The 14,335-nt window shown below is 39.9% G+C and overlaps 1 protein-coding gene across 4 annotated transcripts in view; it reads right to left on the bottom strand.

The window, feature by feature from the left end:
- Positions 1-14,335, bottom strand: part of enah (ENAH actin regulator) — a 139,262-nt gene that overhangs the window by 34,501 nt on the left and 90,426 nt on the right. For all 4 annotated transcript variants that reach the window (XM_086188985.1, XM_086188983.1, XM_086188984.1 and 1 more), the window contains exon 4: positions 4,979-5,051. In XM_086188985.1, the coding sequence (XP_086045111.1) occupies positions 4,979-5,051 (73 nt within the window). The remainder of the gene's footprint in view (positions 1-4,978; positions 5,052-14,335) is intronic.

The following is a 14,335-nucleotide window of genomic DNA, read 5'->3' as shown; positions in this document are numbered from 1 at the left end:
TGTTAACAGCTGACAGATTTGTCGTTTTTTTTTAACCATTTTTCACCACTTCTTCATCTTCACTTTCATTCAAGATGACAGAACACATTCCCTTTATCCCTCTTGAACATGCTCACACACCCCGACACACACTCCCTTGCTCCCACGCGCTGTGCAGCTATTTATACCTCAGCCTATTATTTCCAGCTCATGTCTTTTTAATCTGAGGGTAGCACCCAGTATTCTGAACAGGTGGTTTATCTGCACTGTATCCCTGCAGCTGTTCATGAATCTACTCCTACATGAGATGTATGTGCCCATCAGTCACTCAGTCATCCTTGGAGGGTCATGACCAGGCTCAGCCTCTTATTCCTCCATCAATGTCTCCATGAAAAGGATTAAAAGGAAGATGCAGAGAGAGAGAGAGAGAGAGAGAGAGAGAGAGAGAGAGAGAGTGAGAGGGAGGGAGAGAAAGAGGAGGAAGGAGGTGGGGGATAGATGGTGAGAAAGAAAGATATTTTCTTGTTGTCATGTGATCTGTGGAATATGCCATTCCAGAGACATTTAGATCTTTCAGTCTTTAACAAGATGAATGATCTCAATGTTTGCTCCTTGCAGAGCATTTAGAACACTAGTGAACATGAGAAAGCTACACACACACACACACACACACACACACACACACACACACACACACACACACAGAGACATGTGGTAAGTGAGGGACAAGTTGCTCCATTCATTGGTGAGTTCGTCTTTTAATGAAGCATAAAGGAAAAAGAAGTTTTGGAAATTCAGTCTCCCTCACTTTTGTAAACATCCCACGTCTCACCTCCAGCTCTTTCTTTACACTCTGTCTCCATTTCAGGCCCCATGCTTCAGTGTGACACATGGTCCTGATGAAAATCAGTGCAATGAAATGAAGTATCAAAGCTGAAACAATAGCTGTCCTGTTGCAACAGTCCAAAATTGTAGTGAGAAGTAATACCCCAAGCTCTTAGACTTAAGGTGTATTATCTTCTACTGTTAAATTACATGTAAAGTGGCTACCTTTTTGGGAAATGCACCTAATTTCCATCCTCCCCAGACTCTAACAAGAAGAAGGACACACTTCTCTACTCTGTGCATACATTCGTCAACTGAGACCAACAAAGACCCGATGACTGCTAGTTAGCTTAGCATAATGTGGTGTGGTGCAGTCGTGGGTGGGCTGCTCACCTCTGTCTTGCCAGCTCTGCCTTGTATGCACTTGCACGGCCAAGCACAGAGAAACATTTTTGGGGTAACCAAAATTTAGCGGATTTCTGTTTGCTGAAATATACGTCCGTCCAACAAAATTTACTGTTTAAATGTGATCTAATAGTCAAGAGACAGTTGGCTTGCTGTTAAAATGGGCGCATTTTATATGAATTTAGTGAACCATAAAACTGTATGACACACTACTACAAGAACAATGCCCCAAGAACAGTGAAGTATAAAATATGGCTGTATATCATCCAACAGCTATAATATATGAAGGTGGCTGAGATGCACATTCCAACATCACCAAACTCTTAAGGTTTTGGTGACGTTGAGTGGATAGTTAGAACAATTCAGGGTACTTTCTACACCACACCACATTGCAGTGGTGAGAAACAGCTTTAACCCTGGAGCACTAACGTCATGTCATGTCATGTTATAGGCTTCCCCATGGCACCTCTTTTTAAAAAATTTTTTGCTACATTGCATATTGGGAAATTAAAGAAGGGTACCTCAATTTTTGGCATACAGCATTGTACTTTAATAAATTTTGAAAACTATATTCTATCAGAAATAATATATAAGGCAAAATATACCCAGCGGTAGTGATGGTGTTAGTAACTTTAACCTGATTGTTCTCGGGCAGGAGTCGGCAACCCGTGGCTCTTCAGCCTCCTTGTTGCGGCTCCCTTTGGCGTCGACAAAAAAAAACAACAACATGAAAATGATTTTTTTTTAAATGAAAATGAATAACGGTTATTTCTTAATTTAATTTTTATTTATACATTATTATTTTTGCATTTTATTTACTACTACGGTTATATAGCCTATCTTAAAAGACAATAGACATGAGTCTTCAGGAATGAGCCAATGAGACAAGGGTCACTGTCAGAGAAGATCTTCTGTCAAATCAGTCAAAATTGCAGGCTATTTTCTGGGAAATAAACACAAAAGCCAGATGTGATTAAACGTGTTTGGGGGTTGTTAGCCTGAGGAAAGTGGAGCAGACTTGATTAAGATTTTTTAAGATTTATCTTTGTCACCTAATGGTAAAATGATAAAAAGTTATAAATTACAAACTTTAAAATCCAAAGAAGGATGTGACAAAAGCCTTAATATAACTATCATTTTCTTTTATTTTTTAACAAATGATCTGCTAAATTGACCGATGAGATGTGAAACAGCCGGCTTTTGCGAACAAATAATCTGAGAATGTTTGTTGGCCCAAAAGAACATCTTCCAAAGTTTAGCATATGTTAACTTTCCTTTTAGAGAAGCAGAAGGTCTGACATGTGGCCAAATCTTTCTCCACTCTTCCTCTCCTCTTTTACTCATATTGATTCATCCCTCACTCACCCCTCCACCCTTCCTTCACACAATCTGGATGGACTGATATTGAACTCTGTATCATCAGATGACCTCAGTCGATCATCAACATGTTGTCATCTGCTGCTAAGTATGGAGTCCAGCCACAGCTGGGGGAAAAAGGACAGCAGTGTGAAGGAAGAGACAAGTGAAACCAGACAAGTACATACAGTAAAGTGACGGAGCACAAAAGAGTGCAAGAGGAAATTGAGAAGACAAAAGGGGGAGGGGGAGGGAGGCCTCGCAGCCAGATTCATTAAGCCAACAGTCTTCAAAATTCTTGGCAGATCCAAGTTTACCTCTACAGAATTAGAAAAAGTGTTGACTCACTCTTGAAGAATCTTTTACTACTCTTGTGTGAAGCAAACTTGAAATGGTACTGATGCTTCATTCTGCCTCTAGCTTTCAAGACAGGATGACCTTTCCATACCTACAATTCGTAAACTGAATGTCAGAGGTCAGTGTTGAACACACAAGAGGAAGTAATCAAGGCAATCTTTGAGAAAATTTCCCCCAACCTTGAACTGCAACTTCAACAGAAATTATTTGAGTTAAATTCAGCACATCTAACCTTCCATGAAAATCCAAGTTGTGTAACACTGGCATCAGTTGTAGATCAAGGTCAAAACTGGAAAACTGTACTGAGAACACTGAAGTGGTTTATCTCAACAACCATGTATTCGATTGACTTCAACTTTAGTGTTATTCCTGGGAGTAAAGTCGCAGGAACATCTGGTTGAAAAATTGGCTACAACAGTGAGCTTGCAGCTGCACATGGTGGGTGTACCCCCTGAGTCCCATTTCTGGGGGTGGATCAGTTATACTGGAGTTAAATTTACACCCTCATGGAGAAAGTTCCTGCAGTCAGAGAATATTTGCCCCCGAAAATATGGAGACAGCTACCAAACATACAATTCTAAGTCAATTTGAAGCCAAGCTATGGGGAAACACTGAATCATGGCAGTCATTTTGAAAAAACAAACAAACCCATAATTTTAATTTGTTTTACACCAATTGGATTTTCATGGATTTTCTATGGTGTTAAAAGGGTCAAATTGAACCTAAAACTGAAAATAAATTCTGTTGCAATTAGTCAAAGTCAAGCTTTTTTCTGCCTGGACTTGACAGGTCAACCGATGCATGGTCATCTACTAAAAGACAGTGGATATCAAGATAATTTGCAAAGGTTTGTTTAAGTCGTAGTCAGGTTACCATAGAAACACTGCAGTATTATTGCTTCTGTGGGGGTTTCGCAAAGAGTCATAAATGTTTGTATCTTGGAAAAATACTCAGAATACAGTAGCAATATTAGGGAGGCTGGATGAGAAGCAAAACACCCTCAAGTGAACGGAAACAGTCCAGTAGACTATGACACTATGACACATGAATGACTGAGAACCTTCACTGGCATCGGCTGGCTTGGCTAAACAGTTGACTTGTGGGGCTAAGTGGCCAAATTTAGCCAGCCGTAAGGTTTGATTTGGCTCACCAGATGTAATAGATAAAAAATAATTAGAAGAACAGGCCAAACAATAAACGTGAAAATATTTACTGAAAGGTATACTGTCAGGCAGAATGACACTGTGCAGGATATCAGTTTAGCACGAGTGCAGTAAGACAAAAAACAAAACCAAACAAAAACGAGGCACCAGAGACATACTACAGGCATTTTACAACAAGGGAAGAAGTTTGGGCACCGCTGCTCTATGGGATCAAATAACACACTAATGTTGAGGGGTAAGGGGGAACCTTATTTTCCTGCTCTACAGCACTTCTGGCATTCCCAGTGAGGAGCAGTGTTTTCATTCATGTATCTTAATACATGTTTTGAAGTACTGGAACAGAAAAGGCTGAGGGAAGCACAGAATTCGGGAGATGGAAACACTTTATTTGCTAGGTTTGGCTGTGGTGATCCTTTGTCGGGCTTGTGACTGTAAACCTCTGCTAATCAATTCGCTTCAATACAAGTTCTGATATGAACTGATGGAATGAGGAAGACAAACAGAATGTCTGGCACTGAGAAGATGGAGAATGACACCAACTGCTATTACGTGCTTCACGGATGGAAACAAACATTAATTTACATTTTCTTTTGCCTCTTTTCTGACAAGTCCATTCCAATTCTGTTACATAACCCAACTGGAGGTTCTCCAGATCTGTGGATCTCAGGGACCTCTGTCCTGTATGGATTTTATTAGGTTTTCCACTGCTTTATTCAGGTTGTTCCTTTAATTGTTCCCTGTTTCTGATGAGGCATAGATGGTGACTTGTAGTTGCTTTGTATGACATGAGAATGCAGCTTCAGCTGTCCATGGTCTGGACTGGTGAATGAAATTGTCATTTGACTCCTGTATTTTCACACATTTCCATATGTTTCCAAGTGTGTGGTCCCTACCTTCTCTGCAGGTCCATCTCCTCTGGGGTGGGGCCATTCTGAACCTGGGGACCCTGCCTTGGCAATGTGGGACCTGTAAGGGCAAAAAACACACACACACACACACACACACACACACACACACACACACACACACACACACACACACAGTGCTCCTGTTAGATGAGTTTTTTTTTAATTTTCAAAGCTTTCTTAGGGAAAAAAGTACTTTTCACCTTTCTCTGAAAACACCATGTCAGATAATCAAAAATCACCTCTTAAAAATGGTTGACAAGGAATATTATTGTATTAAGGAGTCTCATTTTTCAGATGGTCCTTGTAAAAAAGATCAGAAAACCTCATTCACTATTTTTCCTCTACACTTTATGGTACTGTTGCGGTATAGTAAATGGTAAATGGACTCAATTTTATATAGCACTTTTCTACCTAAGCGGTACTCAAAGCGCTTTACAGTGTCATCTCATTCACTCATTCACACTCACACACTGATGGTGGACGCTACCATGCAAGGCACCAACCTACTCATCAGGGGCAATCATAGGTTCAGTATCTTGTTCAAGGACACTTCGACATGATCACCGGGGTCGAGAATCGAACCAGTGACCCTTTGGTTGCTAGAAGGCCACTCAACCCCTGAGCCATGCCGCCCACCCCTGAGCCATGCCGCCCATGCAGTACATGGGTACATGCTGATGGACTGAAGAACAGCATGGGTAAAACATTTGACATGTAGTAACAGATCAAAATGGTAGCCTTTTGCCCACTCTAAAATGATCTTCAATGGTGAAGAAAGTATGATTCTTTCTGTTTGTAAAATTGAAAATATTGAGATGTCTAAAAGCATACAAACATATATGACCTGCCTGTCATGTTATACTACAGATTCAACACCCTTCAACTTGCAAGCATCCCCATGGATTTACATCAGTGTATCTCGTCTCCTCTAGTATATTTATTTCTATTAAGATGTGTGTGTCAGACTTCGCCAGTGGGCTGTGAGTGCTCAGGGACACTGTGTCAAGCTTGCTCTGATTTGTTACTGGAGCAGAAAACAGGAGCAGAACCACCACAAACTCAAAAATGTCTGTACTAAATAGTTAAAGCTGTGTCTTGACCAAAAGAACTGGGAGAAGCATTCTCGGTATATATATATATATATAAAATATATATATATATATATATATATATATATAAAATATATATATATTATATATAAAAATATACATATAAAATATATATATATAATATATAATATATATATAAAAATATACATATAAAATATATATAATATATATATACATATAAATATAATATATATATAAATATATATATATATATATATATATATATATATATATATATATATATATATATAAATATATATACATATTTCAAGGGGAATGTATTGATCATGACTCGGACAGGTGAGGATATATTCCTCACCCATCTCACTGGCAAGCACAAGCAATTCACCATGACTTAATTGGTCCATAGCTTTGGATGCATATACATGCTTTTTTCTCAAATATAGCGAGGTTAAAATCAATATTTTCTGTATCTTACATATATAATATTTCATCTTGGTAAAGATTACAACATGTAACAATAGACATCTACACAATTTCCATTTTTATTGTTGAAGTTCAAAACCTATAAACGCAGACAACACAAGCTCACATCCCTTGGCACATTAACAAGAAACACTGTTACATCACTGTCTAATTTATACTTGCTAATGAGCTAACTTTTCTGTAAAACCTTAGCAGGACCAGATGGAGTGACACGGTGCTTCATCTCCCTCTGTATCCTTACCCCCCACACCCACCCACACACACACACACACACCAAACAACAAAAAAACAAACAACAAACCAAACAACAACCAGAGGCTCCAGGATCAGGATGCAGCTGAAAAAGAGGCTGCTTCCACTGCAATTAGTATTCAACCAAGTGTTGACTGCCTGAAGAGACAGACAGGCGCACCGACAGAGTCACCGAGAGATAAAACCTGCAGAATGTTGGCTACCAGGATGACAACCGCTTCTGAATATCAACGTGCTCAGTCACACTGACCCTACATCTAACACTATTGTTGGTAATAACATTAGCTACAATTCCAGCCGAAGACTCAAACAAGGGTTTGCTGCTTCAGAGTCAAAACGTTTAGTCACTGAAATAACAGCTCTGTCTGTGTGTTCATTCATTACGTGACATGCCTTATCTCACTCCAGTGTTGAATACAAGACCTGAGTGGGAATACGCTTTTGTCACCACTAAAGACATTTTTGCACACATTTAAGAAGAAAGAAAGAAGGAAACAAATCAGTGCAGCAGAGAACTATTGTCCTTTTTCCTCCACACATTCCTCTTCATTGTGAAAGTGTGGCACCCACATTATCCATGTTGAAACTACATTCACCATCTCCAATCACCAGTTGTCTTCTACTTTAACTGACCTTGACCCAAGTGACATATCTTTAGGAGTTCTAGTTTAACTGAAAAAAACCCCACAATTAGTTCTAACAAATATTGTCAAATAAATGGAAAAACAAATCTGGATAACCACAACAACTGTCTGGATCAAAGGAAAAAACAGAAACCTAAAAATGAACACAAAGTCATCTTGAATGGGAAACAGTCGCACAAAACAGACGCCGAGTTCAGAACGAACATCATCACATAAGCAATTAATGTGTTTCTTATATGACCAATGTAAAAACCAAACAAAACAATTGAGGAAAATGAATATATTGGTAAGTTAATTTTTTTTGTGCTCTAAACTTTGTGTCCCCCAGATTCATTTAAGGCTTCATACAGACACCACAGCTAAAGCTGCTATGAACGAGCAACCAGTGTCTGTAGGGTGATGAGCCCTGCAGTTATCCAGAGGCCCCCCCCCCCCATCTAAAACCATTTTGAAAATAGAAGGCATCCAACCAGTGAATTAAGTTCCTTGTGATTGGTTCTAATCGTTGATGCAGCTAAAAAAAACTGAGCAGCAGAAAACAGTGCAAAAAGCAGCAACAGTAATGTCAGCTGATCAAAGACAGCTGTTTTTCCACAAATAGACTCAATAATGGAAACTAAACAAGAGCAGGAGGATGCATGGGTAGAGGACATTTTCCCCATTCTTCTGACTTGATTTGGGATGTGATGGTGTCAGGCTTTGTGACGCTGATTAGGTGAGGGAACCTGTCTGTCAAAGCATAAACTCCGGCCTCTCACATTGGTTTTAGATCCAGACGTCACTGCAGAGCTCAACTCTTGAGATTACGTGATACGGACGGTGTCACCGGGCTACAACGGGGATGGGAGGGAAATTAGAGCATGGGAACCAATCTGACTATATCTGATGCTTTGTAGTAATAACCACGCATCTCATCCAATCAGCACGACTGTCAAGCTGCCTGTCTGCCATCATTACCCACATCATCTCCTCTATGATTCAGCTGAACTAAACAGGATTCACAGGCAGCCGATATCAGGCGCTCTATGCAGACACGGTCTCTGGTCTTCATCTTGTGCTGCCTGTGGGTGTAATCATGTTACTGTCTGCTCAAACAAACAGCTTATGTGCTAATGACAGAAGAGAAACAGCAGCATAGCAGAGCAAAGCTGCTCGGGACCCCGACTCAGGCCCAATGGTGACTCATTTTCTTGTTATTACTCTATTTTATTGTTTTTTTAAAAAATAAACAGCAACAGCATCTTGACTTGGTCTGTTTCCTGAAATGATATCTGACACAATACCATGAAAGAACAGAGGCAAGATGGGAACAGGATGAGAGACGGTGATGAGAGCTTAAGAGAAGTAAACCCCGCCATAAAGTGACTTAGCTTCTCATGAGATCCAAATCTTGTGGTAATACACACCTCAGAGAAGGAGTGTATTTTAGGTGTCCTACCCCTTCAGCAGGAGGACAATGCTTATAAAAGGGCTTGACAAGAGGCAAAATAAACAACCTTAAAAAAAAATCTATGAACTCAAGTTTTTTCAGTTGAATCAAACCTGAAATCCTCTACATATGGCATTGGCCACACACACATACACACACACACACACACACACACACACACACACACACACACAGAGTAAATAAACAATTCCGAATATTTGCTTCCTGAGTACCTACATGAGGGCAGTGTCAGTGTAGGCCTCTTCTGGCAGCAAACGTAGCGCCAAAGTCTGCGTGGGGCCCCATCTGTCCCGTTGCCAGGTCTCAGTGTAACCACCGCCCCACTGCCAGCTCCCCCTACCCGCCCAGTCGCCCCAGAACAATCCTGGGGGCTCACATACAAAACCATAGCAGAGCTTTCAATTTCCTGTGACTCAGTCCTGCATTAACTAAGTTCCACGGAGAAAAGATACAAAAATATTTCTTAATAAAATATGCAGCCTTCCTGTGTAGCAGCAGCCTGGTCAAGTTCTCTATCCTTTGTGAGCAGATGCTTCCATATCCTGATGATACATCTTTAACGATGACGCTGAGATGCCGGGTGTGGTTGCTCTTTGTGCCGCTTTCCCAACAGATTATAATTGATGGAAACAAAGGGAGAGGGAGGGAGGGAAAGAGAGTGAGAGCAGGAGGAGAGAGCAAGCTAGAGACTGAGACAGAGCTGAAGAAGAGAGGATGACACAGATGAAGACAAGGGAGGAAACAAAGTATGAAAGGCAGAGATAGAAGCTGTGTTGGGGATGTGGGAGGACTCTCTACCTGATGGGTTGGTTGGCCAGCTTGTACTTCCTGGATCTAATCTATTATTCATACACTGGATATACAGACAGGACACACACTGCTCTAATATCATTACTCGTGTGTGTGTGTGAGGATAGAGTGGAGGATCAAGCCACTAAAAGTCTGATGTCCTGTATAAATATCTTTTTACCTAAATTATTAATTTTGATCAGACACAACTGCTTCAGGGACCACAGAAAAAGATAAAAACACATCTGATCATGTATACTGTGTGTGTATGTATATGTATATACAGTATATATATATATATATATATATATATATATATATATATATATATATATATTAAACCTGTTCCTAAATTGTCCTAAAAATCAGATTTAACATTTAAGTGGCATAAATTCAGAATGACTATGTCCAAAATAAAACAAGAAAAGATGGATAATAAAAGGCACAGAGGAAAAGCAGCGACTGAAGATGGTTGTATTCCCCCCCCCCATCAATACAAAGGAAGGAGTATATTTGACTGGTCTGATGTCACAAAGTAAATAAAAATTCAGACTGAACAGTCTGTAGTAAATTTTTACTTCCAAACTGAGCAGATAAACCTCAAGGATACTGATGTAACTTGGAGGGGGGGGGGGGGGGGGGGGCAGTAGAGCTGTGCCATATTGTATCACTTGTGCCAGTGCACATTTTTATGTGGTGAAGTGCCACATCCTGTTGTGTGATGACATTGATGTGATAACACGTTGTGGCCTAGAGCATGTCTTGAAGCCAGTGCAGCGTGAGAGATTCCAACAGGGATCTTGCACATGGAGCTGGTTTGGCAGCAAGAGGTCAGACCTCCATCATAATAAACCAACTGAAAGCAGTGACGGACAAAAGTGCAAACAAGACAAAACGTTTCATCAAAAAAAAAAAAAAAAACACCAAATAAAAGTAGAAAAGGTTACAGATGGTGGTGATGCATTGCCCAAAATCACACAAAGCAGAGCTTCGGCTCCAGCCAGTCAAAGTCCATACAACAAAAACAGTAAGAAATGGATAGAAAGTGCTGATGGGAGCTGGCCAAGTATATGAAGCCTCTGAAGTCGTAACAAGCTAGTCGTGACAATGAAATTTATTGTCTGCAGTTTCTCCGATGTAAGCATCTGCATCTCAGTTTTAAGTCACTAGGCATCATTGGGTTTGGGGCTTTAGCTGGACAAATTCTGGGAAATTCTAACAGTTTTGCGGCTATTATCTTTACAAACAATATTTTAGGGATGTCCCCATCTGATCCTCTTATCAGAAAGTGGGGCCGATCAGCACATTTTAAACTCATCGGAATCAGCAGGAAAAGATCAGATTTTTTTATGGACAAAACAAACATGGCAACGCTCTCATTTTAGAGTTTGGGGGACAAGTTACAAAACATCAACGTTCACTGTTATACATGAGTCACAAACAGAAATAATAATGTAAAACCTTTTACTGCAGGACGAAAGTGAAGGTGACGCCACCGGGCAGTGAAAATGTCTGTAGCTTGGAAATATTTTAGATTGGAAAGGGAAAACTAAGCAACGACTACTTGTACTGGTCTGCAAAACTGGGCATGTGGAAAGAACAGAGCTGCATTCAACACCGGGAGTGAGATAAGTCACCTGAAAAACAAACACACATCCCCAACACTCTGTGGGGGTTGTCTCAGTGAACTCAAAGACCAAGAGCCAGCTGAAACAAAGAGAAACTTTAAAACAAAAAAAAGAAGCCTGACTCAAGGGTAAAGGCCAAAAAGATAACAGCCTAGACTGCAGAATTCATTGCACTGGATGACAAGAGAGGGACGAGACACCCTCTAACCACCGCTTTACCACCACAGCCCTGCCAGCCCTTTACCACAGACTTTGCAATCACCTAAGTAAGTCCTTTTATCAGACCTGCCTGCTTTTGGGTGTCACACACACATCTGGAGTTTTGAGCTGCACCACTGATAAGCTATAGAGAGATTGTATTTTTGTTTACTTGGTTTAAAAACCAACGCTGCACAAACTGGATCTGTGCTCAAATTTTCACATCGGTGACTTTCATTTAAATGAAATTTAAAAAAAAAGCAAACCTTTGGGAACAGTTTGGAATGCATTGCTGAAATATCAGGACTGAACATCAAAGACTGACTCAAAACAATACAAGAGGGACATCCTTACAATATTTTATTGCTAAACTGAGAAATTGTGACTGATGAATCAATAATCATCTTGTATCTAAGAGACCATGTACTGTTAACAGAATCTCCATGTACAGTAGATGAGAGCAGGTGAGGAGAGAAGGGACAGGAAATGTGAAGAAGAAACATGAGGTCAAAGAGGGAGAAGAGTGGAGGGGGTGCATAAAGGACAGGGTCGTTCTCCTTTCTTTTAGCATCCATCTGGCCAACGAGGAAGAAAGACCTGTCATCAAACCTGCCATCAATTTAGAGAGAGAGAGAGAGAGAGAGAGGAAATGTGTGTGTGTGTGTGTGTGTGTGTGTGTGTGTGTGTGTGTGTGTATGTACGCATGCACACATTCTACAAGCATTGGATCAGAACATTCCTACACAGACATGTCTATCCATCATCCTGCGTGAAACTAACCGACAAAAACACACAGGAACTATAAATGTTGTATGACGCTTGCGACCGCTTTGATCAAGTGTTTGACAGAATTATGACTTCAAACATTTTTAACATGTGAGGAACTCACCACACGCACAGATGCGCACACTCAACTGCCACGGAGAGCCTTCTCTGCAACTGCAAAGAAAATTCCAACTGTCCTCGCTCAGTCAAAATAAACCTGACTCCATTTCCAGGTTTAGTTAGCTTGCTGAAATAGCTGGGTTACAGCGTTAGGTTCTATATCATGTGTTGAGGTTAAAAAAAAAGAAAAAAGAAAAGACCTACAGTTCAACATGACATCTCAGCTTAAATATGAGGTCAAGCTACAAAGAAATAGAAGAAGCTTTAACCTGTCTCATGGCCGAACACCACCAGTATTCATTTCAGATGCAAAGAATTTCTAAAGATATAAAGAAGAATTTGTAACAGAAAGCACCTCAGCTGCTGGGTGTCTCTCGATTAGTCCCTGCTGACGAGAGTATTTCAAACAGACGAAAGTAAAAGAGCTCTTCAGGTCCATTAATAACCATTATGGGAAAATGGGCTCCCTGGCACACACAGACCTACTTCATATTAATCTACCATCCACCTCTCTCCATCAATGGCTATCTCTCCCTCCCTCCTTCTCCCTCTCTCTCTGACATTACAGTTCCCCTCTTCCAATAATTGTATTACTTTAATACTTGCGTTTATGTAGGGGATTAAAAAAAAACACACATTTATCATCGCACATCATTCAAAGACTTTTCAGTGACTTTCAAGGTTATGTTTAATGGGATTTAGGGATGTCTTTTGCCAAGTCATGTCCTTAATAGTACTTGGACCTGGTCCTTTAAAGTAAAAAAATAGAATAAAATAAATTTTCAAAAATAAATTCTATCTCACTGGTGAAGAATGCTGAGGTAAATACATTAAGATACCTAAAATTCTAAATTTCTTAAAAAAAAAAAAGCCAATGCGCTGATTCTAAAAATGTTTCTAAAGAGGACCATTTTAATTCTATCCCCAGATTAAGTTTCAACAAGTTAAAAAGCAACATAAAAACAAGAGTCACCATGGGATCTCTGCCTAATTTATAAGTTAATTATCATCTATTACCGAGAGATTTGCTTCTGTCTTTGTGTCCATCTCAGACTATTTCAATGTGTCCTAGATTTGAGGCTGGTATTTTGGGCCTCGGGGGAGCCAGGATGTCTAGAAATGCCGTCGGACACCATTATCAACACCTCTGCTATGCTCATCCTTGCTACTGCTGGACATCTGATCCAACCTGCTGCCCTGTGACATGGGAGAGATGATCCTAAAACCAGTGTCAGGCAAGGGAGCTAATATGTCAGATGCAGATCTGCCCGGCAACAAGTACTCAGACTGCTAGACATCCTTGAGTGAGAGGCACTAGGGTATTTTGAACGTGATTTTCAGTCATTTTCATTCATTAAATATTTCTAAATGTGATCCTGACTGTTGCTGTAATATATGTGGTGTGAATTCGGTCAATATGCTGCATTCATCTGATTTATCATATCAAGATTCTGACAGGGAAAATTCACATCAAGGTCCTCTCGTATTTGATAAACAACTCAGCACGCCTGAGATAATTTTGTAAAATGTGTTTCCGAGTCCTATGTGCAGAAACCTGCTGGCAGACAAAAAGCAATCTTTGGTTCATGGCAAATCATTTTTTTAATCAATTGATATGTTGAATATCTATTTTTTTACGACAGTATTAGTATTACCTTCTAAGTTATTCATTATCATTAAATTTTCAATTGTTTTCTTTTTATCTTCCCTGTCATGAAAAGTCTAGAAGTGACTCGCTGAAACGTTCTGAGCGGTAAAATGCAAATTCACGTCTTTGTAGCAACCAAGTTGGAAGAAGGATTTCCAAACACGGAAACGTTCCACTTTGACATGAATGCTTTTTGAGATTATATTTAAAGTTTTATTTTCGGTTCTTGTTTTTGGTGTGGACCCAATTATTCAGTGCCAATTAAAAGGTTGTACTGAGAAATTGATATGAA

This window comes from Aulostomus chinensis, chromosome 20 (assembly GCF_037954235.1).
Source record: "Aulostomus chinensis isolate RoL2024-O1b breed Wild chromosome 20, RoL_Achi_v1.0, whole genome shotgun sequence".
Lineage (NCBI taxonomy): Eukaryota > Metazoa > Chordata > Actinopteri > Syngnathiformes > Aulostomidae > Aulostomus > Aulostomus chinensis.
This window is presented reverse-complemented; position numbering and strand designations above follow the sequence as displayed.